Raw genomic sequence first — 25479 nt, forward strand, 5'->3', positions numbered from 1 at the left:
AAAGGCTACCCACTCCAGTATTCTGGCCTGGAGAATTCCACGGACTGTATAGTCCACAGGGTTGCACGCAGAGTCTGACACAACTGAGCGACGTGCACTTTCAGTTTCACTATGGACAAGCGTGCATGCGTGCTCAGTTGCTCAGTTGTGTCTGACCCTTTGTGACCCCATGGACTGTAGTCCATTAGGCTCCTCTGTCCATGGGATTCTCCCGGCAAGAATACTGGAGTGGGTTGCCATGCCATTCTCCAGGGGATCTTCCCGACCCAGGGATCGAACCCCGGGTCTCCTGCACTGCAGGCAGATTCTTTACTGTCTGAGCTGCCGGGGAAGGAGTGTCTTAAATAATTTCTGTCCTCTCCTTCTGCATAACAGGCCAGCCCCACGCTTACTGAGGAAGGATGGGGAGGCCCCGAGAGGCCCTCAGTGAACCCAGTTGGAACCCAGTGTAGCCCCTCCCCTACATGAGCCTGGCCCCTGAGAGGCACCTGGTCAGAGTGCCGGCCCTGCACTTGAACTCTGTCACTTGCTGAAGCTGCCGCCTTCAACTAAGAAGGGCCTTTCCGGGCCTGAACCCCACCCAGTCTGCCCCAGGACACTGGACTGTCTCTGCCCTGAATCCAGTACAGCCTCATCAGAATCTGGTCCCCATAACCAGCCTGCCTGCCCCTGATCAGCTGGCACCTCCTTTTATGGAGGGTGGCACAGAGCGCTTATTCCTAACAGCGTATCTGTCCCCCTTCCTGCTGGACTCACTTTTAGCTGGTTTTCTTCCTGCTGTACACACATCCTCCCCACCTCAACCAGCTGCATCGTATGGCCCAGCAGAGGAAGCGCTCAAATCCTCAATTTCCTAAATGGTTTGAGGGTGGTCTTTACAATTGCCCTCTACTAACTCCGGGAGTTGGTGATGGACAGGGAAGCCTGGTGTGCTACAGTCCATGTCGCAGAGTTGGACACGATGGAGCAACTGAATGACAACTCTTTTTCCAACCCTGTCCCAACTCAAGGTGAACCTGATTGATAACATAGACATCTCATAAGGGGACTCCTCTGGGGTGGGTGGGTGGGGGGCAGCTGTGGGTGGGTGTCCTTTCCTCTCTTGTCACCCTGGATGGCAGGGGTCACGACTGGTTAGAAAGTCAGCCCAAGGGCCAATTCCTCACCAGAGGTACAGGGCCCACCTGAGACAGCAGGTGGTTCCATCAACCAGTCCTAGGTACTTCATGGACCTACCATCAGCATTTCTACTTCCCATTGTCAAGGTGAGGCTGCCCGTGGGGGCTTCTTTCTGAAGCAGAACTTATGGCAACATGTCACTTTCTATGTGTGTTGGAGGGGAGCCGTGAAGCGACGCATCCATTTCCTAAGCCTCAGGAATCAGATAAATGGATTTTTAGCCCATCAATACTTGCCCCATGAGAAGACCAGCAGCCCAGCGGATACACTGTTGGCCACAAGCTCGTTCCCTTTACACGCCTTGCTCGACGTATGCGACACATCACATTTGAATGCAGTGCTGATGCAGCTTCTGCAAACCCCCTGCCTAACTTTTCAAGCAGTCCAGTGACACAAGTCAGAAGTTCTTGCTGCGTGGCCTCTGGGTGAGTCTGCTGGGCATCATAGATAGCGTCATAGCAAAAAGCTGAAACTTTGCAGAAAAGAGGCTAAAATAAAGAAGGTGGAGAGGAAACCTTCACACAGACTTTCAAATGTCTATTGATTTCTTTACAGTTTTTGGCCACACTGTGCAGCAATGTGGGGTCTTAGTTCCCTGACCAGGGGTCAAACCCGCCATCTCCAGCACCGGAAGCATGAAGTCTTAGCCACTGGGTCACCAGACATGTCCCTACACAGGCTGATAAAAAGTTAGTGAAACAGTCTTTTATTTCTAGTTTGGAAAAAAAAAAAAGTCCCTTAAATTACTAGAAGATTATTCACGGGATTAATTACATTTTAAGCCAGGAGATGGGTGTCAAGGGCCACTGAGTGTCCTTTGACAGGAGAGGCTGGGACAGGTTCCGTGACCTGCCCAAAGGGCCCTAGGCCTTGCCAGAACCAAGGAAAGGACCCCGTCTCCTGACCACCCAGGCCAGGCAACAATGTCCGAAATATCACAAGGGTGTCACAGCCTGTTTGCTAACAAATGATTACATGCCTTTTTAGTGTTTAAGCAAAAACTTTTTTTTTTTGGTATGCAGAATCAGTCTAGAAACTTGCAGGATTTAGGTCTCGTGGCTCAGCTGGTAAAGAATCTGCATGCAATGCAGGAGATCCTGGTTCCATCCCTGGGTTTGGAAGATCCCCTGGAGAAGGGAAAGGCTACCCACTCCAGGACTCTGGCCTGGAGAATTCCATGGACTATACAGTCCCTGGGGTCGCAAAGTCGGACACGACTGAACGACTTTCACTAGTTAAAAAAAATGTTTGTCTCTCCCACAACTGACTTCTTCCCAGGCACCCCCAAGGTCTTTTTGTGATGAGACTAAGGATCAAGTGGCTCCATCCAGTCCTGACAGGCATGTCGCAGCTTCCTTGGCACAGAGAACTCCTTCCGTGGGCTGGTGGCTTGGACCAGCACTTTGGTTCAAAGTGCTCTGGGGACTCCCTTCTTGCTCATTCTCTGGAAACGTCACGACCGACACGGAGTCCCAAGTGTCATCCTTTGGCGAGCTGTCCTTGTCCAGGGCGTCTAAGATGGGCTGAGCCGGATCCTTTAAATACTTGAAAAATTGAAAACCATCACCATAATTAGTCTGTAAGTTCCAGATATAAGACCTTTTGACTTTAGTTTGAGTTGGCATAATCCTATATCATTTTGGTGTAACTTCCACTTCTGTCCACCAATGAAACAGCTTCAAAAATCCTGAAAACCCCTCCCCACCCCTCATCTCAATAGCTTGCACACGAATCCAAGGGCCAACCAAGGGGATACTCTGAAAGTGTGTAAGGTGTGTAACTCGAGAAATGAAGTTCTGACTTGCTGCACTGGCTGGATGAGGGCTTGTGGGCTATTCACCTGGAATGTCTCGGAATTCTAACTTTTCAGGAAAGGAGGAAATGAAGCCTCCTGGTCACCTACAAGGTAAGGGTGAAGAGGGAAAGTTCACGGGCATTTTTTTCTCAGCTACCCCACCCACTAGGTGTTTCTGCTTTATATAACACACACATGGGTGCGGAGGATCTGCAGCGGGCAGCCATGGGCGAATGAGAAAGTGCAGGTCCTTGATTTGAAATGCTGATCCACACCCTTAATGTGCTGTGTCTCTCCTGCCTCTGCTTTGGGCTTAGACATCAATTACCAAGTTACAAAGGGCTTTCCAGGTGGCTCAGTGGTAAAGAATCTGCCTGCCAAAGCAGGAGACGCAGGTTCGATCCCTGGGTCAGGAAGATTCCCTGCAGGAGGGCATGGCATCCCATTCCAGTATTCTTGCCTGAGAAATCCCATGGACAGAGGAGCCCAGCGGGCTACAATCCATGGGGGTCACAGGGAAGTCAGACATGAATGAGCGACTGAACAATGACGACCACCACAACCAAGTTACCAAGAACCAACCGCATGGCTCTTGGAAATGCTGAAAGATACTGAAATGCAGTCAGCTTAGCGCTGGCTGGTGAGCAGAGGAGCAGCAGCATGTCACGTGCACTTGCGAAACCTCAAAAATACAAGTGAAACATGAGTCATTTTCTCATGAAACTTCAGTGACCTTTGATACAGACTTTTCACACTTTCCCAGGAAAGCAAATCGAAAGGCTCTGTGTTTTAGGTTCAAGCCCCAAAGAAACAAGTAGCAGTAAACTCACTTACTGGGGCCCGGCTGCTAGTTCTACTGAGAGACAGAGTTTTTTGGGTTTTTTTGGTTTTGTTTTTTAGTGTTTTGGCTTCATCACATGGCATGCAGGATCTTAGTTCCCTGATCAGGCACTGAACCTGCGCTCCCTGCAATGGAAGTGCAGAGTCTTAACCACTGGACCACCAGGGGAGTCCCGAGACGGAGATTATTAATGCAAGTAAAACTCCGAGGTGACAGCTGTTCTGTTGTGACAGTATTAACCAGGAAAATCGGTTGCTGTTGTTGTTGCCGTTATTGTAATTTTGTGGTAAGAACACCTAACTTGAGTTCTACTCTCTTAACACATTTTGAAGTGCATGTGCGTGCTCAGTCACTCAGTCATGTCCAACACTTTGCAACCCCATGGGCTGTAGCCTGCCACGCTCCTCTGTTCGTGGGATTTCCCAGGCAAGAATACTGGAGTGGGTTGCCATTCCCTTCTCCGGGGGATCTTCCCAACCCAGGGATTGAACCCAAGTCTCCTGTGCCTCCAGCATTAGTAGGTGGAATCTTAACCACCTGGGAAGCCCCTTTAAGGGCACAACACAGTACTAATTATAGCACAATCTTGCACAGCAGAAACCAGAACTTATTCATCTTGCATAACTGAAACTTCCTACCATTTGAAAGCAATGCCCCACTCCCCTCTCCCCTCACCCCTGTTAACCACTGTGTTACTCTCTGCTTTTCTATGAGTTTGACTGTTATTCTACTTAGAGTCTTCATAGAAGCAGAATCCTACAGCATCTGTATGCAGGTCCCAGTAGGGAGTTCAATGTGTATTTCTCATAATGTCTGTGTCCCTTAAACAGCTCATGACATATGAAGGAAATCAAGTGACTACAGCTCTTTCTAGACTTTGTCTTTATAGACGAGATACAACAACATGAGATTCTGTTTCTAGTACTTTTATTCTGATTTTACTGAAGAATGATAAACCTCCAGAGGCAAACAGTTTTAAGTATTCTTCTATCAGCTAGCTTGTGATCCCAAGAATGTCCCAATGGCTCTGTCCTCAGAGGACCTGGCTGCCTCACTGAGCCTTGGGGAGGGGGGCTGCGGTGTGGCTGGGCAGGAAAACAAGACTATCTGTAAGACCCGCTGGACTATGAAGAAGGCTGAGCACCAAAGAGTTGATGCTTTCAAAGTGGAGTGTTGGATAAAACTTTTAAGAATCCCTTGGACAGCAAGGAGATCAAACCAGTCAATCCTAAAGGAAATCAACCCTGAATATACATTGGAAGTTGGAAGGACTGGTGCTGAAGCTGAAGCTCCAATACTTTGACCACCTGATGCAAACAGTCAACTTGTTGCAAAAGACCCTGATGCTGGGAAAGACTGAGGGTAAGAGGATAAGCTGGTTGGATGGCATCACAGACTCAATGGAATGAGTTTGAGCAAACTCTGGGAGATGGTGAAGGACAGGGAAGCCTGGTGTGCTGTGGTTCACGGGGCCGCAAAGGGTTGGACGTGACTAAGCAACTGAACAACAAGGCCCACCCATTCCACTTTTCTTTCTTAAATTCTTTAAAGTAACATGGCCTGTGCGCTAGGCATGCAAGGCTTTGAGCTCATGGCTCTGGGTGTGTTTCCTCTAGAATCCTCCTGCGTGCACACTGTCTAACCCAAAGCTCATGCTCTTGACTGCAGCCTCCACTGGTCCGTGAGCTCCAGCCAGGCTCCCTGGGGGCAGTCTCCAAACGCCTGGGATTGATGTGTTGTCTCCAGTGGGACCTACCACGGCCAATCTCCTGGATGGGCCAGACTAGGCCATCTTTTGGCCAACCTCGTGCCATTAAAAAAAAAAAAAAAACTTTTTTTAATTGTGGAAAAGTACATATAACACAGGGGCTTCCTTTGTGGCTCAGTTTAAAGAATCCACCTGCCAATGCAGGAGACACGCCCTGGAGGAGGAAATGGCAACCCTCTCCAGTATTCTTGCCTGGAGAATCCCATGGACAGAGGAGTCTGGCGGGCTACAGTCCATGGGGTTGCAGATAGTTGGACACGATTGAGTGACTAAAGAACAACAACAAACACATAACATAAAATTTACCGTCCTGACCCTTTTTAAGCGTGCAGTTCAGTGGTGTGAAGTCTATTTAGATTGTTGGGCAACCATGAGCACCATCTGTCTCTAGAACTTTTTTCATTTTTTTCATAGTAAAATTGAAACTGTCCCCGTTAAACACGAACTCCCCATTTCCTCCCTCCCCTCAGACCCGGGCAACCTCTATCCTACATTCTGGTTCTGTGAATGTGAGTACTCTTAAGTGCTCGAGTATGTGCAATCATGTAGTATTTGTCATTTTGTAACTAGTTTATTTCCCTGATCGTAATGTCCTCAAGGTCCTCTATCGTAGCATGTCTCAGAACTCCCTTCTTTTTTTTAAGGTTAACATTCCGTTCATATGTATATACCATATCTTTTTGGTGGGGGCGGGGGTGGTGAATCATGAGGCTTGCAGGAATCTTAGTTCCCTGACCAGGTTGAACCCCAGGGCCATGGCAGTGAAAGTGCCACGTCCCAGCCACTGGACCGCCAGGGAATTCCCACCACGTCTTATTTATCCATTCATCTGTCAATAGACATTCAGGGTGTTTCTGCCTTTCGGCTATGGTGAGTAATGCTGCTGTGAAGACGAGTGTACAAGTAACCAAGCACCACTTTTAACTCTGATCTCTGTGTCTGTGGCTTTGTCCACTGTCCTACTCTTAGGTTTTACTAGGGGGCAAGAAAGCCTGACAAGTCACCCCTGTGGGCGTGTACATACCTCCTCTATCTGTGATGGAATGCGCGGCGGAGAGTGGAACCAGTGTTTAACCAGGCCTCTGTATCTCAGAACCAGGAAGAGACAGGACCCTACCACCACTGACAGCACCAAAAAGGTGGTTCCGGCAGCCAGGAAGTCTTGTTGAAGCTTGACAGAAGCTAGAGAGACAACCGAAAAACGAACAAGATGACCCACACATCAGGTAATTTCTCATCCATCACTGCATAAATACACTTGACGTCCCAGGAAAATGAATGGATACTGCTCTCTTCCACCCTGCCCTGTATGCTTTATTGAACTCTTGAGAGTCCCTTGGACTGCAAGGAGATCAAACCAGTCCATCCCAAGGGAAATCAGTCCTGAATATTCACTGGAAGGACTGATACTAAGGCTGAAGCTCCAATATTTTGGCCACCTGATATGAAGAGCTGACTCACTGGAAAAGACCCTGATGCTGGGAAAGATTGAGGGCAGGAGAAGGGGGAAACAGAGGATGAGATGGCTGGATGGCATCACTGACTCAATGGACATGAGTGTGAGAAAACTCTGGGAGATAGTGAAGGACAGGGAAGCCTGGCGTGCTGCAGTCCATGGGGTTGCAAAGAGCCGGACACGACTGAGTGACTGAACAACAAAGGCAATCCTAAAACAAAGCAGGTGTTACCCGTCTGGCAGTTCTTGTTCTGGAGATTCCAGCACAGCCTCGTTGTATCTACCGTGAATTGCTGTCTTAGCCCGTCCTCTCTGGATCTCCCTACGCTCATCACCACCCTTCACCAAAAAAGCAATTCCTGATTGCACTATTTTAGGAGTGTTCTGTTTCCAGCTCAGAAAGAAAGCACTTAGGAAAGCATACATTACCATCTGCTGCCGTTTCACAGCAAGATATGTTGCTTAAATGTCCAGGTCGAGAGATGTTTTCTTTGGTCAAAAACAGTTCTGCCTTGACTTGAAAACAGTATACTCTTAAGGGTTTTAAATCATTCAATGTGATGAAGTTACTCCTGAACGGGCGTGTCACCTGCGTAGCAAGCATCAACAACCGCACATGTAAATTACCCACACAGGGATGGTCAAGGCCTTCCGTCTTCTCCAGTGTTTCCCCAAATTCACATCGAACACAATAACCAAAGAATAAGGCAATTCTGGTTTTAAAGAGACAGAATACCAATTTTATACATATAACGCTTACAGCCGACAAATTTCACGTGTGGAAACGGGAGGAGTGTTGAGAAACATGCTGACGGCATTAGAGCTGTGTTTCTGGCTGTGAGATCTGAAGCCCCATTACAGCAATGGAGGGTCCAGAGCTGGAATTTAGCAAATCCCAATTTCCAGGACGAAATTTTCTCCTTTGAAATGAACATTGTATATTTCATGGTTAGTCTCGTCTACAGTTTCAAGTCAGTGGATGAACAGAGGGGAAAAGGGCATTCTAGGAAATACTGTTCCTTGGGTTCCGAATCTGCTTCTGGTTTTCGCTTCACTGTGCTGCTTCCCTTTATAGTTCTGGTGAACACGGTCTTAGAAATTTATGTCATCAAGGAAGAGTTGGGTCCCAGATTCTTAGAGGATCTTGTCCCCTGTCTCCCTCGCCTGCCGTGACACCTCCCTCCGGTTTGTCACCTCCACATGTTCGGTCAACGGCCCCTCTCTCATTCCGGGCAAACTGTCACTATTCTATGGGGAAATGAGAAAAAGACACCACACACTATGGGGATACGGGATTTCTCCTAAAGGACTGCTTTCATATTGGGAGATACAGTAGAAAACACTAGGGCTTCCCTGGTGGTGCTAGTGATAAGGAACGCAGGAGACACAGGTTCGATCCCTGGGTCGGGAAGATCCCCTGGAGAAGGAAATGGCAACCCACTCTGGTATTCTGGCCCAGGAAATCCCATAGACAGAGGAGCCTGCCAGGCTACAGTCCATGTGGTCACAAAGAGTCGGACATGACTGAGCACGCATGCGCACACACACACACACACACACACACACACACACACACACAGAATACGCTACAACCACTGGAAATGGTGGCAGCTTCAGAGTGTGGAGATAAAGTGGCTTATTATATATGTTGACTGAAAAAAAAGGCAGATCATTCAACAGTATATAGGACATGATCTTACTTTTAAAAATACAAACGGTCATACTATATTTGAACAGTAGGATTATAGATGATTCAAAACTTTCTCCCCTCCTGTTTAACGATGATGACTGCCAGGGCAGAAAAGAAACAATTTTTACTCCACATAAGGAGTAAAATATGACACCACATAAGGCAATTTCAGGGAATTCTGTGGTAGTCCAGTGGTTTAGGACTTGGCGCTTTCACTCTCATGGCCTGGGTTCAATCCATGGTCGAGGAACTAAGTTCCTGCAAGCTGTCTGGCACAGCCAAAATTTTTTTTTAAGTAAGAAATAATTATTTTAAAAAAGGTAAATTTAAGGACAATATGCTTTTCTTAAAAAAATTATCTATTTATTTGGCTGTGTTGGGTCTCAGCCGCAGCACGTGGGATCTTTCCTTGTGGCACACAGGCTTAGTTGCCCTTCAGTATGTGGGATCTTAGTTCCCTGACCTGGGATCGAGCTCAGGTTCCCTGCCTTGGAAGGCAGATTCTTAGGCACTGGACCGCCAGGGGAGTCCCAACACTATTCTTTTTTGAGTTTATTTCAGCAGCCAGTTGGCTATTCCAGAAGAATCACAGACTACAGAGAAGAGCTACCGTTCAGGCCTGAGACAGTAAGGAACGCAGGAGACCTGTCCTTAGAAAGGTCTTGTTTGCAAGGCTGACCCAAGGCTGGCATCTGGGAACTTGGCTTTGAGGAGCGTCCCACAGATCCCTAAGTGATAAGGCTGTTTTAATGTATACATGATGCTTCTGATGCTGAACACCTGCTCTACCTCTGGGAGTCAGGAGCCCTGGTGGCTCTGCTGGGTCGAGGGTGCCTGTGTGACCAGCCCCCAGTACGAGCCCTGGGTACTGAGTATCCCAGGAGCTTCTCTGGGAGATGCGATTTCACATACTCGGTTACTCTTGTTGTCGGGGGAATTGAGAGTAGCCTGTGTGATGAGGGGAAGACTCCTGGAAGCTTCTGCCTGGACTCCTTCAGACTCTGCCCCCTGTGTCTCTTCCCTTTGCTGACTCTGTTCTGTGTCTTTTCTCTGTAATAAGTCACAGCCTTAAGTACAACTGGACGCTGAGTCCCCGAGGATCCTTGGAGCAAATCTAGGGGTTGGGTATGGGGACCCTTGACATTTGGACTCACAGCTGGAATGGAGACCATATCAGTGGCTTTCAGAGTCACTTTAGCCGCAGAATCTTTTGCTCACAGAAGTCCAAAGCATAGATGCTCTGGTTGAAAGGGGAATCCCTCCCAGATTCTTCCAGACCTCCTCTGTTCCAGTTGACCAGAACTGTGAACTCAGATTTTGGGAAACGATTATTTCTTTCTTCCCTATTTGCTGAGAGTCTGCCCTTCAGTGAGTTTTGCCTTCCTTGGTGTTTTTACACTCACTGTAAAGAAACAGGGGCTTCCCTCGCGGTTCAGCTGGTAATGAATCTGCCTGCAGTGCAGAAGACCTGGGTTCGACCCCTGGGTTGGGAAGATCCCCTGGAGAAGGGAAAGGCTACCCACTCCAGTATTCTGGCCTGGAGAATTCCATGGACTGTGTAGTCCATGGGGTTGCAAAGAGCTGGACACACTGAGCGACTTTCACTTTCATAAAGAAACAGAGCAAGTGCAAACATCAGCAACGTGGGAGACACAGCACTGACAGCACGGGCCCTCTGGAGCCAGGCGCCTCCTCCGAGTGCCTCGGGCAGTCCTCACACTCCCTCTCCCTCTCAGTGAAACTGATGGGTGCAAAGGGTAAACGAAAGGATGTATCCAAAGTGCCCGGCCCAGTGCCAGACACGAAGAAAGCTCCAGGTAAACATACAGCTCTTAAAATTCTTATAAAAATTAGAGTAATGTTGAACGTAGGAAATCTGGAGGTTCACACACATAGTGAAACATCATTCAATGTAGCTTGAAGGGACCTCCCTGGCAGTCTAGCGGTTATGACTCTGGGCTTCCACGGCAGGGGGCACAGGTTCGATCCCTGGCTGGGGAACTAAGGCTCACCCCCCACCCCCACTGCTGTCATACAGTGTGGCCAAAAAATAGGAAAAAAAATGCAGCTTGGATGATCAGACACTGGAGATGACCGTGGCCCAGACACCAGGCCCCTTTGCTCTGACCCCTCCTTTGTCAACCTTACCCTGCCCAAGGCCCTCACATGGCCCCATTTCTCTTTTTTTAATTAATTAATTTATTTTTATTTTGGCTGTGCTGGGTCTTTGTTGCGGTGCATGGGCTTGGTTGCCCTGCGACATGTGGGAATCTTAGCTCCCCAACCAGGGATTGAACCCGTGTCCTCTGCATTGGAAGGTGAATTCGTAACCACTGGACTACCAGGGGAGTCCCAGGCCCGAATTTCTGATGGATCCGGGCATGTGCGGTTCCCGGATGTGCCCAGCCTTCTCCAACCTACTGGCCCTTCTCCTTGGAACATGCCCTCTTCTCGCCTTCACTGAGACTTTTCACCTATTCGCATTGCCTTCTTTGAAAACCATTCAGATCAGAGATGTCACATAGCTTAACCTTGCAGACTGCAGGAGTAAAAATAGGCCCATGAGTAGAAACAGGCCCATGAGACCTTCCCACTGCTGGAGTGTGGCAAAGACTTCCTGGGCACCAGCTGAATCCAGACTCAGACCACGGGGACTGTGTGATAGGAGGCAGAGAGGGCCCTGCAGATGGGTCTTGTCCTCTAAGGGTGCACTGGGATACCCTGGTGTCCTTGGCCACTTGATTTTCCTTTTGGCTGAGCAGAGCAGCTTGTAGGATCTTAGTTCCCTGACCATGGGTTGAACCCACCAACTGCAATGGGAGCTCAGAGTCTCAAGCACTGGACTGCCAGGGAAATCCCCTCCTTGGCCTTTCGTTTGCTACCCAGAAACTCCAAAGAAAAGAACATCAAAAACAGAGAAGAACACGCTCTTGCCTGTTTAGCTCCTGCCTTCTCCCAGTAGTAGACACAATACACAAAATAGGCCTCGGTGGCAGGGACATCGAAGGGAGCAGAAAGCCTGATGATAAGGGAGCCTTCTTCTGGGGTCACCCGGATGTTTTCTGGAGGCCCAATGGTAGCTGAAATAGAATTACAAACGAGATCCATCAGTCTATGTAGATACACGTGTGTGCATGTATGTGTGTGTATATATATACTGTGCAGTGCCGAGTTGCTTTAGTCGTGTCTGACTCTTTGCGCCACAAGGGACTGTAGGACTGTAGCCCACCAGGCTCCTCTGTCCATGGGACTCTCCAGGCAAGACTACTGCAGTGCGTTGCTATTTCCTCCTCCAGGGGATCTTCCCAACCAGGGAACGAACCTGTGTCTCTTGTGTCTCCTGCATTGGCAGGCCGATTCTTTACCAGAGGTCTTTCTGCCGTATGCTATGCTAATAACATGTTTTATAGGCTAGCTTTTATCAGGTTTCCAGAGAGCTGGAAGGTTAACCAAAGGTCAAATTTTCATGAAAAGATTTTGTTAGCTCTTACCTTCTATATATATTTTCTTTTTGTTACATATTTTTTTATATAGATAAAAGTGGTGTTTGCAAACTTAAACACATTTCTCTTTTAGCTTTTTCCAATAGGACACACTTAAAGATAATAACATGAAACACTGCTATCACAAGGGCTTCCCCAGTGGCTCAGGGGTAAAGAGCCTGCCTGTAATGCAGGAGACTTGCAGGAGATGTGGGTTCGATCCGTGGGTCAGGAAGATCCCCTGGAGAAAGAAGTGGCAACCCACTCCAGCCTGTAAAAACCCACAGACAGAGGAGCCTGGCAGGCTATCGTCCAGGGGATTGAGGACTGAGCGACTGAACAACAACACTATCATGTATCTATTTGTTAAGACTTTTCATGTTCTGGAATACACATCACTGGAGAGTACTGTGATTCTGGAACACTATAGAAGAAAGACTATAGCCTTTATTAAGTAAGCATCTAACCTGTATAATTAACCGGAGGAACTCAGATCAAGGAACAAGTCATGTGCTCCAAGTTCTTAGGGGCCTGTTTCTGCACGTTTGACACACGCACGCAGACGATCATATCGCTGGGAACCGTCACCTGTTCACGAGAGGAGGGCTGGCTTTCTCTCTAGCTTCCACGCCCCACCCTGGGCTCTCCCAGGTTGGGGAGGGTTAGGCACGTGGTCTGGCCACCTTTCTCTCTGCGTAAAGTAACTGGTCCCCGGAGGGCCTGCACTCTTGCCCTCTCACCTCCTTTGTTATGGTGGAGGAACTAAGTCCAGACAGATACACTGTCGGGTGGGGCCCGTCTCAAGCCTCAGTGTTGTTAGCAGACTGGCCACGAGGAACAGAAAAAGCTTGCATCACACCCACTCACGGACGCTGGCACGCATATCTTCAAGGTGCCCTTCAGACGGTGAAGTCGCCAGAGCGCCGGTCAGCCCACCCATGTGCAGGGCCAGGGCCCCCTCCCCGCTGAGCAGATTCTCCACACTTTTTTGTGACTCACCCAAGGGAGTGGGTGTATGTGCCTGGATGACCACATCCCTTCACCACTGAAAGGTCAGCGCCCAGGAGTCTGATCCCAATGTGATGAGCCTGCCTCTCCAGGGCGGACAGCCTGCCTTCTCTCCAGGCCCAGAAGGAGGACCTGATAGGTCTGTGCGGTGACTACCGACAGCGGCGCCCACGGCCTGAGCGATCACTTGAAACCTGGCAACACGGATTTTACATGTGTGTCCGCACAGATCTGCATGTAACAACCATGCAAGGCCATCCCCATTTCTCAGAGGGGGCAACTGAAGCCCAGAGGGATATGACCTGCCCAGAGTAACAGCCGGTCAGGGGCAGCGTTGAGGTTTGAACCCAGGTTTACGTGATGCTAAAGCCTGCCCCCTTCAGCCACTGTCCCAACCCCTCTCCCCTCGAGCCCTTGGTAAGGCATCGTCACGCTGTTTACCCATCCTGACTCGACCACAAGTGCCGAAAGCAGCAATGGGCTCTGCAAACACCACTGGCTCGAAGAGACACTCTGCCAGTAACTTAACCAATGACACAGCCAGCCGTTTCCGGCCGGGAAGACAGACAGCAGCAGCTGGCTGCCAGGGGCCTGGTGACATCACGATGGGCCCTGCTTCTGTCGCTGCCTACTCTGTTCCCTACTAATCCCACTGAGGTACAGCTCAGATGTCTGGCAGTGCTCCATTCAAGGACAGAGGCCTGGTCCCCAGTAGATGACCAGCTGGCAGGGACCACCCTGCCTTCTCATCCCATCCTCAAACTGCTAGCAAATACTGATTTTTTTCCCCCCTTAGCTTCTTATTACAGGAAATTTCAAACACATAGCAAGTAGAGAAGACTGTAGCCAAAGAGCATGTACTAGTCACCCCATTGTACATCAACCGTCTTGGTCCAGGAAGTTTTGTTTCTCCTTCACCTTGTAAGGACCACCTTGACCCTCCCACTCTCCGGATGGTTTGGAACAAATCTCAGACATTACATCGCTGCATCTATAAGATATGTATCTTGAAAAGACCAGACCCCTCCCTTTAAAAAATAAACAAAATACCATTATAACATCTACAGTATGTGAACAACAATTGCTTAGCAAGTCATCAAATATCTAGACAGCAATCACATTTCCTCAACTGTCTTATACTTCTGTTGAGCTTGAATAAAGATCCTAAGAAGTTCCATACTTTGCATCTGTGTAGACATGGGAGAATCATCAGGCATAGCTGACCATGTAAAAAATGAATCGTTAAACCTGATGCCAAGAGCCAACTCATTAGAAAAGACCCTGATGCTAGAAAGATTGAGGGCAGGAGGAGAAGGGGACAACAGAGGCTAAGATGGTTGGATGGCATCACCGACTCAAAAGAGATGAGTTTGAGCCAACTCCAGGAGATGGGGAAGGACAGGGAAGCCTGGTGTGTTGTGGTTTATGGGGTTGCAAGGAGTCGGACACGACTCAGTGACTGAACAACAGCAAAAGGAACAAGGCTATGAACTAGTGTTTGATGACTCTGATGCTCCCTTCCAATATCCGGGAGGACATCTGTTCATGCAGTCATTCCACAGATATTTTCTGCTATGCGACAGGTACCAGTCAAGGCTGAATTAAGAGCTTTCCTGAACATAAAAGAAGTTGTGCCAGATGATGGTGACCAGTGAAGCCAATACACTATTAATAGTATCCCACTCAGCAGAGAGGTTGGCCAACTTTCTCAGTCAAGTGCCAGGGTGAATTTAGGCTCTGACAGGTCAGACAGCCCCCAACATAACTGCTCAGCTGGCCTGTTGCAGCATGGGAGCAGCACTGGGCAGTCCATCAATAGATGGGGAAACTGTGTTCTGATAAAACTTTTTAAATTGAAGAATAGTTGATTTACAATACTGTGTTAGATTCAGGTGTGTGTGTGTGTGTGTATATATATACCTTTGCATGCATGGTGCTAAGTTATTTCATTCGTGTCTGACTCTGTGTGACCCCATGGACCGTAGCCCGTCAGGCTCCTCTGTCTGTGGGGTTCTCCAGGCCAGAATACTGGAGTGGGTTGCCGTGCCCTCCTCTAGGGGATCTTCCCAACTCAGGGATCGAACCTGTGTCTCTTATGTCTCCTGCAGTATCAGGTGGGTTCTTTACCACTAGCGCCACCTGGGAAACCCGTATATACATTCTTTTTTTTTTTATTTTTTTTATTTTTTCGTATATACATTCTTTTTCAAATTCTTTTCCATTATAGGTTATTTTAAGTCCCCTATGCTACAGAGTAGGTCCTTGCTACTTATCTATTTTATATATAGTAGTATGTATCTGTTAATCCCACACTCCTAATTTCTCTCTCCCCTTTCTCTACTATGGTAACCTTAAATTTGTTTTCGATATCTGTGAATCTGTTTGTTTTATAAGTTCATTTGTATTATAGATTTAAATTCCCCATGTAAGTAATATCATATAATATCTATCGTTCACTGTCTGGCTTACTTCATTTAGTGTGACAATCTCCAGGTCCACCCACACTGTGGCAAATGGCATTATTCCATTCTTTTTTAATGGCTGAGTAATATTCTATTATGTATGATAATATCTATTATGTGATGCGTGTACACACACATCACAGTTCTGATAAAACTTTATGTACAAAAACAGGTCGATGGCCGGATTTGACCTGCAGGCTGTGGTTTAGCAACTCCCTAGTGTAGCAAATCACCCTCCCCTAGCCCCAGCCTCTGTGGACAGTACTCTGGTTTGACCATCACACCCATCTGGGTGCTGGTTATTTAGGCTGAGAGGCAGGACTTAGGCGCATGGAGTCAGTACCGCTTAGCAAAGAGCAAAGTGCAAACGTTAAAGGAATTTGTACCCAAGTCCCCTTACCATTCCGATAGTGTTCGAACCAAGGTGCTGTTGCCCAGGCAGAAACGAGGCCCCCGAGCTTAGCTCGAACACGTAAAGAGATGTTGAAACGCCGTGGGAACCCCTCCGAGAGGCTGTTTGCGGTAAAGTCACACTCTGTCCTGGTGAGGTTCGTACAATCCACCTTGCTATCTTCTTTGTTGACATCATACCAGTTACTACTGGTGCTGCTGCAAACGGAAAAAAGGATTTCACTTAGCAGAAATCTCTCTTTGATCACAGATCACAGTTCCCCCAGGGTTGAGTTTTTAAAAAATTTTTTTCATTGAGATATTCCTCACATATCACACACTGCTCTCACTTAAGGGGACAGTTCAATGGCTTTCAGTATATGCGCAGGGTGGTGCAACCCTCCGCATACCCGTTTTAGAATATTTTCATCATCCCCCAAACAACCCCCATGCTTAGAGCATCACTAGGCTACCACCGATCTATTTCCTATCTCTAAGGATTTGCTTGTTCTGGCACTTCATAGAAATGGGATCATAACTGATGTGGTCTTTTGTGATTAGTGCCTTTCACTTAGCCTGTTTTACTTAGTATGTTTTCAAGTGTGATACATGTTGTAGCACGTATCAGTACTTTATCCCCTCTTATGGCCAAATTAACGTCCGGTTGCATGTTTATCCATTCATGTTCTGACGGACAGGTGGGCTGTCTTTTGGCTATTTGTCTTTTGGCTTATTCACTTTTTGGCTACTGTGAATAATGCTAAGAATATTCACATATAAATTTTTGTGTGAAATTATGTTTCCAGTTCTCTGGGGTGTATACCCAGAAATGAACTTACCAGGTCATATAGTTACTCTCTTTTTAACTGTTTTCCAAAGCAGCTGCATCATCTTATGTTCCCGGCCACAATGTATAAGGGTTCCGTTTTCTCCACATCCTCACCAAGGCTTGTTATTATGACCTTTTTATTGAAGCCATTCAAGCGTCTGTATTTTCTCTGGTGACTAATGATGTTGGGTATCTTTTCATGTACTTACTGGCTATTTGCATAACTTCTTTGGAAAACCGTCTACTCAAATCCTGTGTCTCTATTTTGATTTGGCTATTTGCCTTTTAATTGCTGAGTTGTAAGAGTTCTTTTATATGATATATTCTGGATACAAGTCCCTTATTAGATATATGGTTTGCAAATATTTTCTCCCATTTTGTTCCACAGCCAATGTTAATGCTTCAAACTCAGCCTCTGTAGCCTATGTCTTAGAACCGATACTGTGTTCATGCAACCACACCCCAGTTTCTCACTGGTGTAGAGCTTTGTTTTCACCCCATAGTTGCCCATTTAAAAAGAGTCATGGACTTCCCTGGTGGTACAGTGGATAGGAATCTCCCTGCCAGTGCAGGGGACAAGGGTTCGATCCCTGGTCTGGGGAGATTTCACATGCTGCGGAGCAACTAAGCCTGTGTGTGCCACAGGCTACTGAGCCTGTACTCTGGAGCCCGCCAGCCTCAACTACTGAGCCCACGGGCTGCAATGCCTTAAGTTGCAAGCCTACAGTACGTGGTCTCCAACAAGATAAGCAAGCACAGTGAGAAGCCCACACGATGCAATGAAGAGCAGCCCACCGCTCGTTGCAAATGGAGAAAGCCTGCACAACAACGAAGACCCAGTGCAACCAGGAAAGAATAAACCATTTGTAAAAAATAGAGTCCTGCCCACAAGGAAACCTTGCTGCCTGTAAGGCCATGCATCCTTGTAACTGAGAATGTACCCCCTGTTCCGATACCACATGCCCATGCGGGATTCTATTACTAATCCCCGACTCTGAGCTCTGTCCTAAGGTGACAGACTTGAGAAAAGGCCGAGGGGTGACTCCAGAAGCCTCAGTGGGGGCAGCAGGGAGTGTCCCCTTGAGAGACAGGCTGTGCCCTGGACAGCAACTCTGGCCTGGAAAGCAGGGCCAGGGGAGACAGGAGAGATGAGGCTGGGGTCACAGCCACCAGCTCTCCCACACCACGTGGGCTTCTAAGGGTCTCTCTGACCCAGTCTGGAGACTCAGCTTCTGCTAAAGTGGCAGGTAACCCGATGAAAGTGATATCAATACATGTGGCCAAGGCTTCCACCGAAGATGCCCACCAGACTCACACACCACTGTACCTTGGAGTCCTGGGACCTAATTGGGAAAGGGATCACAAACCACAGGCGCCCCCTCTCAGACTGGGGGCTGTGCTACAGAAGCAGGTGGGTGATTTTTTTTTTAAAGTTACACAGATACCTGAAGGTACTCTCACCTTCTCCCTGCCAATTCCAGCTGTTGAACTGGGGCAAAAGGCCCCCTCTGGGATTAGCCGGGGAACTGACCTACCATGTTCCACCTCCTCCCCTCTCCTCCAAACTTGTCCGTTTTGGATTTATCCCAAGGATGCAAGGATTTTTTCCAATATTCACAAATTAATCAGTGATATGCCACATCAACAAACTGAAGAACAAAAACCATACCATCATCTCAACAGATGAAGAAAAAGCTTTTGACAAAATTTAACAGCCATTTATGATAAAAAAAACTCTCCAGAAAGTGGGCATAGAGGGAACACATGGCAACACAACATAGGCCATTTATGACAAACCTACAGCTAACATCACAGTCAGTGGTGAAAAGCTGAAAGCATTTCCTCTAAGATCAGGCACAGGACAAGGATGTCCACTCTCAGCACTTTTTAAACACAGTTATGGAAGTCCTAGCTACAGCAATCAGAGAAGAAAAAGAGATAAAAGGAATCCAGATTGGAAAAGAATAGGTTAAACTGTCACTGTTGCAGATGACACGACATTACACACAGAAAATCCTAAAGATGCTACCAGAAAACTACTAGAGCTCATAAATGAACTTGGTAAAGTTGCAGGTTACAAAATTAATACACAGAAATCTGTTGCATTTCTGTATGTTATTTCTGTACATTCAGAACTACTTTTTTAAAGTGTTTCTTAAGAACGGGGTTTAAAACGGCACAAACCATCCAAATTTAAATGACAGCTGACACTGTTTGGCTCCCCATCTATTTGTAAAGGGTAAAAATAAATTGCTGTGGGCCCCATTTAAATGGATAATGCAATGAACACAGCCTCATGGCATGACACCGCCCAGGCCTGGAGCCCCAGCCTCTTGCCCCAGCCTATGATGAATCAGCCAGTCTGAGCAATACCCAGCAAGCGGTCCTGGCTCCTGGCAATGTGTTCATATGGACAGCCTCTGTCCCCCAATTTGTCTAATTTTGAAAGCAACCTCAATCATGAGAGGGAGCACAGCCTCGTGATTAAACACATGGACTCTAGAGCCAGAATACCCAGGTTCAAACCCAGTTACTTCACTTCTCTGTTCCTCAGTCTCTTGATCTATAAGATGGGGATGCGCTAGAGCATCTGATTCTTAGGATTGTCTTGAAGGTTGATCTCGTGGACAAGAGGAAAATGCCTGGACCAGGGCCTGGGGTTTCTACTCAGTTCAGTTCAGTTGCTCAGTCATGTCCGACTCTTTGCGACCCCATGGACTGCAGCACACCAGGCTTCCCTGTCCATCACCAACTCCTGGAGCTTACTCAAACTCATGGAGTCACTGATGCCATCCAACCATCTCATCCTCTGTCATCCCCTTCTCCTCCTGCCTTCAATCTTTCCCAGCATCAGGGTCTTTTCAAATGAAAAGGCAGCGGTGCCTACTAAGCACCATCTAAAAATATTTATTAACAACCTGAGCAACCAATGATTTCCCTGTTCACCTTCTGTTACATCATTTCCAGAAATGATTAAGTAAGTCTGTCCTCTGTGAACCCAGCAAGTCCTCTTCCAGAAATGGATGAAAACAGTCATCAATGATTTCGGTTTGAGGACATTACTTTTAATAGTCACAAACTGTCAACTACACCACTCGTGGGTGGGGAAAAGTAAAAAAAAAAAAAATCATGAGTGATACATCATATAACAAAACATAAAATAAAAATGTTCACACTGAAATAACTGTAGGAAAAAATATTCACAAGCTTAACTACATTAAGTTAAAAGGGGAAAAAAAAGGAAGCAGGACCCAGAGGTGTGACTCTAGTCTTGTTTCAGTCTCACACAGATGCTGGCATATTTGCAAACAAGTCCATGTATTTAGAAAAAACGTCTAGAGAGAAATACACTAAAACAAGAATAGTGATTTGTCTTGGACCCCAGGTTGCTTTAATTTTGTACTTTTTACTTTTCTGGGTTTTCCAGATTTTCTATAAAGAAGGTGCTTTGCTATTAAAATTAGAAAAACGTGAAGTTAAGAGAAAAAAGTGAAGTTAAGAAAAAAGGGGTTGGGAAGACTGGGGTGGGCAGGCCCTGGCGTGGCAAGAGGCCAAGTGGGGTGTGACCTAGAAAGGGCCCGGCTCTCTGCCTGCCTTTATTTTCAAGAAAAAACAGAAATTCGGTTCTTTTTTTAAAGTGAAATTTCCAGATTTGTAAATGTTAACACTAGTTAGGAAAACAACAACAGCAACAACAACAAAAAACCATTGTGGGCCAAACAGACTCTAGGCCAGAGGATCTGCCACCTCAGATTTAAACTTAAAATTTTCGCACAATGTGTTCTATGTAATTTTGGCTTTGCTGGCATGACTGTCAAAAAATGAAGGCACATTCATTTAAAGTTACAGTGATGTTTCCTGGAGAGAAACAGAATGGAAAATTTAAAGTTCCATGAGCCTCAGAATTAAATTACTTCATGTAACTAAAAGGTCCTAAACTTGTGAAAGTATCTAAAAACAGACCAGCAAAAAAAATCAAAGGCCCTCTTCCACAATCAAGTCTGTAATTTGAAAAGAAAACATAAAAATTCGCCTCTGTTTGAGTTTTCATGAGCCCTCAGCTTTTCCAAACAGGGATGATGCGTGAATGCGTGTGCATGCTGTCGCTCGTCGTGTCCGACTCTGTGACACCATGGACTACAGCCCGCCAGGTTCCTCTGTCTGTGGGATTCTCCAGAAAAGAATACTGGAGTGGGTTACCATTTCCTCCTCTAGGGGAATCTTCCTGACCCAGGGATCAAAGCCAAATCTCTTACGTTTCCTGCACTGGAGGGCGGGTTCTTTACCACTAGAACGCTAAACAGGAACATTCACATTCAACTCTGTTTCCTTTACCAAAACCAGCCCCTAACCTGAAAAAAATATCTTACAAAATGCTTTCCCAATAGAAAACAGAGTGAAACAGGTTAGTCTGTGATGTGAAACCGTCAAAGGCTTTAATAAATCCTTCTAGTGTCCAGAGGCCCTCTGTCAACTCATAAATGTACTTCCCCAATCAAGGCTGACAAGTGCTAGTGGGTAGATCAGCTGCGACTTCCTCTTACTGCAACCTTTGGGCAGCGCTCTAGGAGACTGTGTTCACTGAAGGTTGAGCGGGGCCAGCTCTAAGCAGGTGGCCGGTGCAGTGGCACAGAGCTGTACTCCTAAGAGGGTTCCTGACTTCAAGCTCTGATGTTGCCATCCTGAACTCCCCAAAGTTTTTGAACCAGGAGCCCCACGTTTTCATTTGGTACTGCGCACAAAATGATGTATCTGGTCCTCACGGACAGGTCTGTTTATTACAGATGATCATGTTTGAAATTTACCATCACTTAAGAAGTAGATAGGGATTTCCCTGGCGGTCCAGTGGTTGGGACTTTGCCTTCCAGTGCAGGGGAGGTGGGTTTGATCCCCAGTCTGGGAGCTAAGATCCCCAATGCCTTGAGGCCAAAAACCCAAAACGTAAAACAGAAGCAATATTACAACAAATTTAATAAAGATTTTAGAATACTAAAACCACCTTAAAAATCTCTCTAAAAAATAGACATAGATAAATGCAATCCAGAGATAGGCCTCAAATCTCAGTTTAGAATTAATTTTTACAATGTGCTCAGTCATGTCTGACCGTTTGTGGTCCCATGGACAGTAGCCTGCCAGGCTCCTCTGGCCATGGAATTTTCCAGGCAAGAATATTGGAGCTGGGTGCCATTTCCTACCCCGGGGATCTTCCCAACCCAGGGTGTGTCTTGCATCTGTTCTGATAGGCAGACTGTTTACCACTAGTGACACCTGGGAAGGCCATCATTTTTTTAAGCAAATATTGTTACACTGAACAGTTAAAGATAAAAAAGAAGTCCTCTGGAAACCTCCTCCTCTAACAAATTAACCACTTGTAATTTTTCCACATGCCCTACCTGTTCTGACCACAGATTCATTCCAAATTGGATACAGCTGCACCTGCTGTCATATGACACATAATTACCCTTTTCAGTGGTCCCTAAGGGCTCATTCACAAGTTAACTTGACACAATTCGTCAACTTCTAGCCAATGGACATGAATAGACACTTGAATGTATATCTTCATGAGTGTAAGTTTGTTTGGTTTCTTTTTTTTTGATACAGAAGGTTGTATTGTCTGCCTGGAATAAAAAAAGTAGTATGGACATTCCCACGATTCTAAATGAAGAGAACAACTGACTTTTCAAGAGGGCTGTGCTCACAACTGATTCTGATTCAGCGTGTGTCCACCAGCCACATTCTCACCAGCACTAGGCATTCCCACTGTTAAAACTTTTGTTTATTTAGTAATCTAAAAATGACTTAGCCAATAATTTTTGTTTGTTTGTTTCGGCTGCACCTCAGGGCATGTGGGATTTTGGTTCCCTGACCAGGGATCAAATCTCTGCCCCGAGTATTAGAAGCATGCAGTCCTAAACGCTGGACCACAAGGGAAGTCTCACAATAATTTTAACTTGGTCTTCACTTAATGCATCTACCAAGGTAAACGACGGCTTGGATTTTGCCTTTCTCCTTCCTCTGTGTGTCTACATTGTAAATCAAGTGATGGCCAACTGTAGGAAGGCTTGAACAGGAGGTGAGGGAGAGAATGAGGGGCCAGAATAAAATGCAAAATGGATCACCAGCTTAGAAACTGGGAATTAATTGTTCATTAATTGAACAGCTTTCTTATTAGGCCAAATTCGGGCCAGAAGGCTAAATAATCCAGATTTTGAAACCTGAAGACGATGAAGACCAAAAGATACCTCTGGCCCTTTCCAGACAGGAAGCTCTTTCATACAATCTCCGCCTTAAACTGATGAATCAACTTCCACACAACTAAGCTGTCCTGTGGTGAGACAGCTGAGCTCCCTGAGGGTCAATATCCTTTCAGCCTTCGGATGAGTGGAGGGGTTGGAGGGGAAGTTGTGAAATCTCCATCCTTGGAGATTTAAGAAGTACAAGAGAGGGACGTCCCTGGTGGTCCAGTGGTTAAGATTCTGGGCTTCCAATCCAGCGGGTGTAGGTTTGATCCCTGAGCCGGGAACTAAGTTCTCACATGCTGCACAGGGTGTGGCCAAAAAATAAAAAGTCCGAGAGGACTATCTGCTTGTGACGACTTTGCTTACAGTGCTGCCAAGGAGCAAGAACAGGCAGCTGGCCTCAGGTTCTGTAACAATTCCACTCCCAGCTCCCAGGAAGAAGGCCAACAGAAACATTGCTTACTATTTATACTGCACCTGGTAGACCACCGGCCTCGGGTCGCTGTCCAGGGACACCGGCTCCCAGCTCAGCGCCTGCTGGGCGTTGTACAGGTGAACCTTCAGGTTTCCAGGAGCAGGCAGCTGGGCCAGGGAGTCTTGAAAGGGACAGAGAATAAGAGAAGGAGGGAGATGAGGGAGAGACAGGGAGGGTCAAGAGGAGAAAAGTCAATTACAAAAATATGTAATTCATGCGGCTGGGGTTTTGATATTACCCATTCTCCCCACACATCCCCTACGCCTTTAGCCTTTGACTAAAGACAGCCCTTCACCCTAGAAATGGCATATGGGGGTTCCCTTGGCTCTCTTCCCTGGAGATTGCATGAAGGGTTCCCTCAACTTTCTTATCTTGGTTTAACTATTTGTTAATCCCATAATTGATGCTTTTGAACTGTGGCTTTGGAGAAGACTCTTGAGAGTCCCTTGGGCTACAAGGAGATCCAACCAGTCCATCCTAAAGGAAATCACCCCTGAATATTCACTGGAAGGACTGACGTTGAAGCTGAAGCTCCAATACTTTGGCCACCTGATGCAAAGAGCTGACTCATTTGAAAAGACCCTGATGCTGGGAAAGATTGAAGGCAGGAGGAGAAGGGGATGACAGAGGATGAGATGGTTGGATGGCATCACCGACTTGATGGACATGAATTTGAGCAAACTCTGGGAGACAGTGAAGGACAGGGAAGTCTGGTATGCTGCAGTCCATGGGGTTGCAAAGAGTTGGACATAACTGAGCGAATGAACAACAAAAGATGGCACAGTTGACACAGTCTGTGGGGAAAGGGGCTTGGGGCTGCCTTTCCAACTGCAGGTTCCAGTTCCATATGAGCAGGTCCTGGCTGAGGCTTAATGAGGACACCTGTCTACCTTTAGGAGTAGTAGTGTTAGTCGCCCAGTCATGTCCAACTCTCTGTGACCCCTTGGCCTATAACCCACCAGACTCCTCTGTCCATGGGATTCTCCAGGCAAGAATACTGGAGTGGGTGGCCATTCCCTTCTCCAGGGGATCTTCCCAACCCAGGGATCAAACCTGGGTCTCCAGCACTGCAGGCAGATTCTTTACTATCTGAGCTACAGGGAAGTAGAGGCTGGTATGGTCCCACAGGGGAATTGGTAGGTGGCAGGGGGAGAGGAAGGAGAAAGGCTTCCCTGACCAGGAATTGAACCCAGGTCACAGCGGTGAGACTGCCTGTAGTAAGTGAGGGTAACATAAGAGCTTGGGCCTTGGTTTCTTCTTCAGGAATAAAGAATAAACCATAGTACACTGGAGAAGGTTCTGGAGAAGATTAACTTGATGGCTACTGGACAAGCATGAGACCCTGACTTTGATATAAGGAATATTTGGGAAATCTCCACAAATGTGTACACACACACCCCAAACCAGATGTGCAAATCCCAAAGACACCTGGGAGGGTGAGGACTTGTCTTCTGGGCTTCATGTGTTTCTCAAAGACTCCCCCAACGTCATAATCACTGAGGCTAAAATACAGATTCCCATGCCCCACCCCAGACCAGGAACTCTGCATTTTCAACAAGCTTCCCAGCTAATTCGCATGCACGTTGAGACGTTTGAGAACCACAAATGGCAGAAGAACACGTTCTGCAGGGAACCACTGCCAATGTCAGAATCTCCCCTCCTTGGCATGGCCCGTGATCTACAGGACGGGGCTAGAGGCCACCAGGGTGGAAGGCTTTTCTCTCGTGAGGAAACACATGGTGATGATAAGGCTTTCTCTGAGACCAAAAGGTTAATGAGAAACACCCAGAGCTGGAAAGTCTGAAAAACAGGCTATTCCAGAGTTCCAAGCAGGAAATTCAAAACACACATTTTCAGTAAATGCA

The 25479-nt window shown here is 47.0% G+C and overlaps 1 protein-coding gene across 1 annotated transcript in view; it reads right to left on the reverse strand.

Moving 5' to 3' along the window:
- Window positions 1-1695: 1695 nt before the first annotated feature.
- The window catches only part of IFNGR2 (interferon gamma receptor 2), a 31328-nt gene continuing 7544 nt past the window's right edge, over window positions 1696-25479 (reverse strand). Inside the window, exons 2-7 of the mRNA XM_019975850.2 lie at window positions 23603-23735; window positions 16082-16290; window positions 11664-11809; window positions 7469-7628; window positions 6608-6765; window positions 1696-2723 (exon numbers count right to left, since the gene is read on the reverse strand). Of these exons, the coding sequence (XP_019831409.2) occupies window positions 2493-2723; window positions 6608-6765; window positions 7469-7628; window positions 11664-11809; window positions 16082-16290; window positions 23603-23735 (1037 nt within the window). The 3' untranslated portion in view covers window positions 1696-2492. The remainder of the gene's footprint in view (window positions 2724-6607; window positions 6766-7468; window positions 7629-11663; window positions 11810-16081; window positions 16291-23602; window positions 23736-25479) is intronic.

The sequence above is a fragment of the Bos indicus genome, chromosome 1 (assembly GCF_029378745.1).
Source record: "Bos indicus isolate NIAB-ARS_2022 breed Sahiwal x Tharparkar chromosome 1, NIAB-ARS_B.indTharparkar_mat_pri_1.0, whole genome shotgun sequence".
In the NCBI taxonomy this organism is placed as follows: domain Eukaryota; kingdom Metazoa; phylum Chordata; class Mammalia; order Artiodactyla; family Bovidae; genus Bos; species Bos indicus.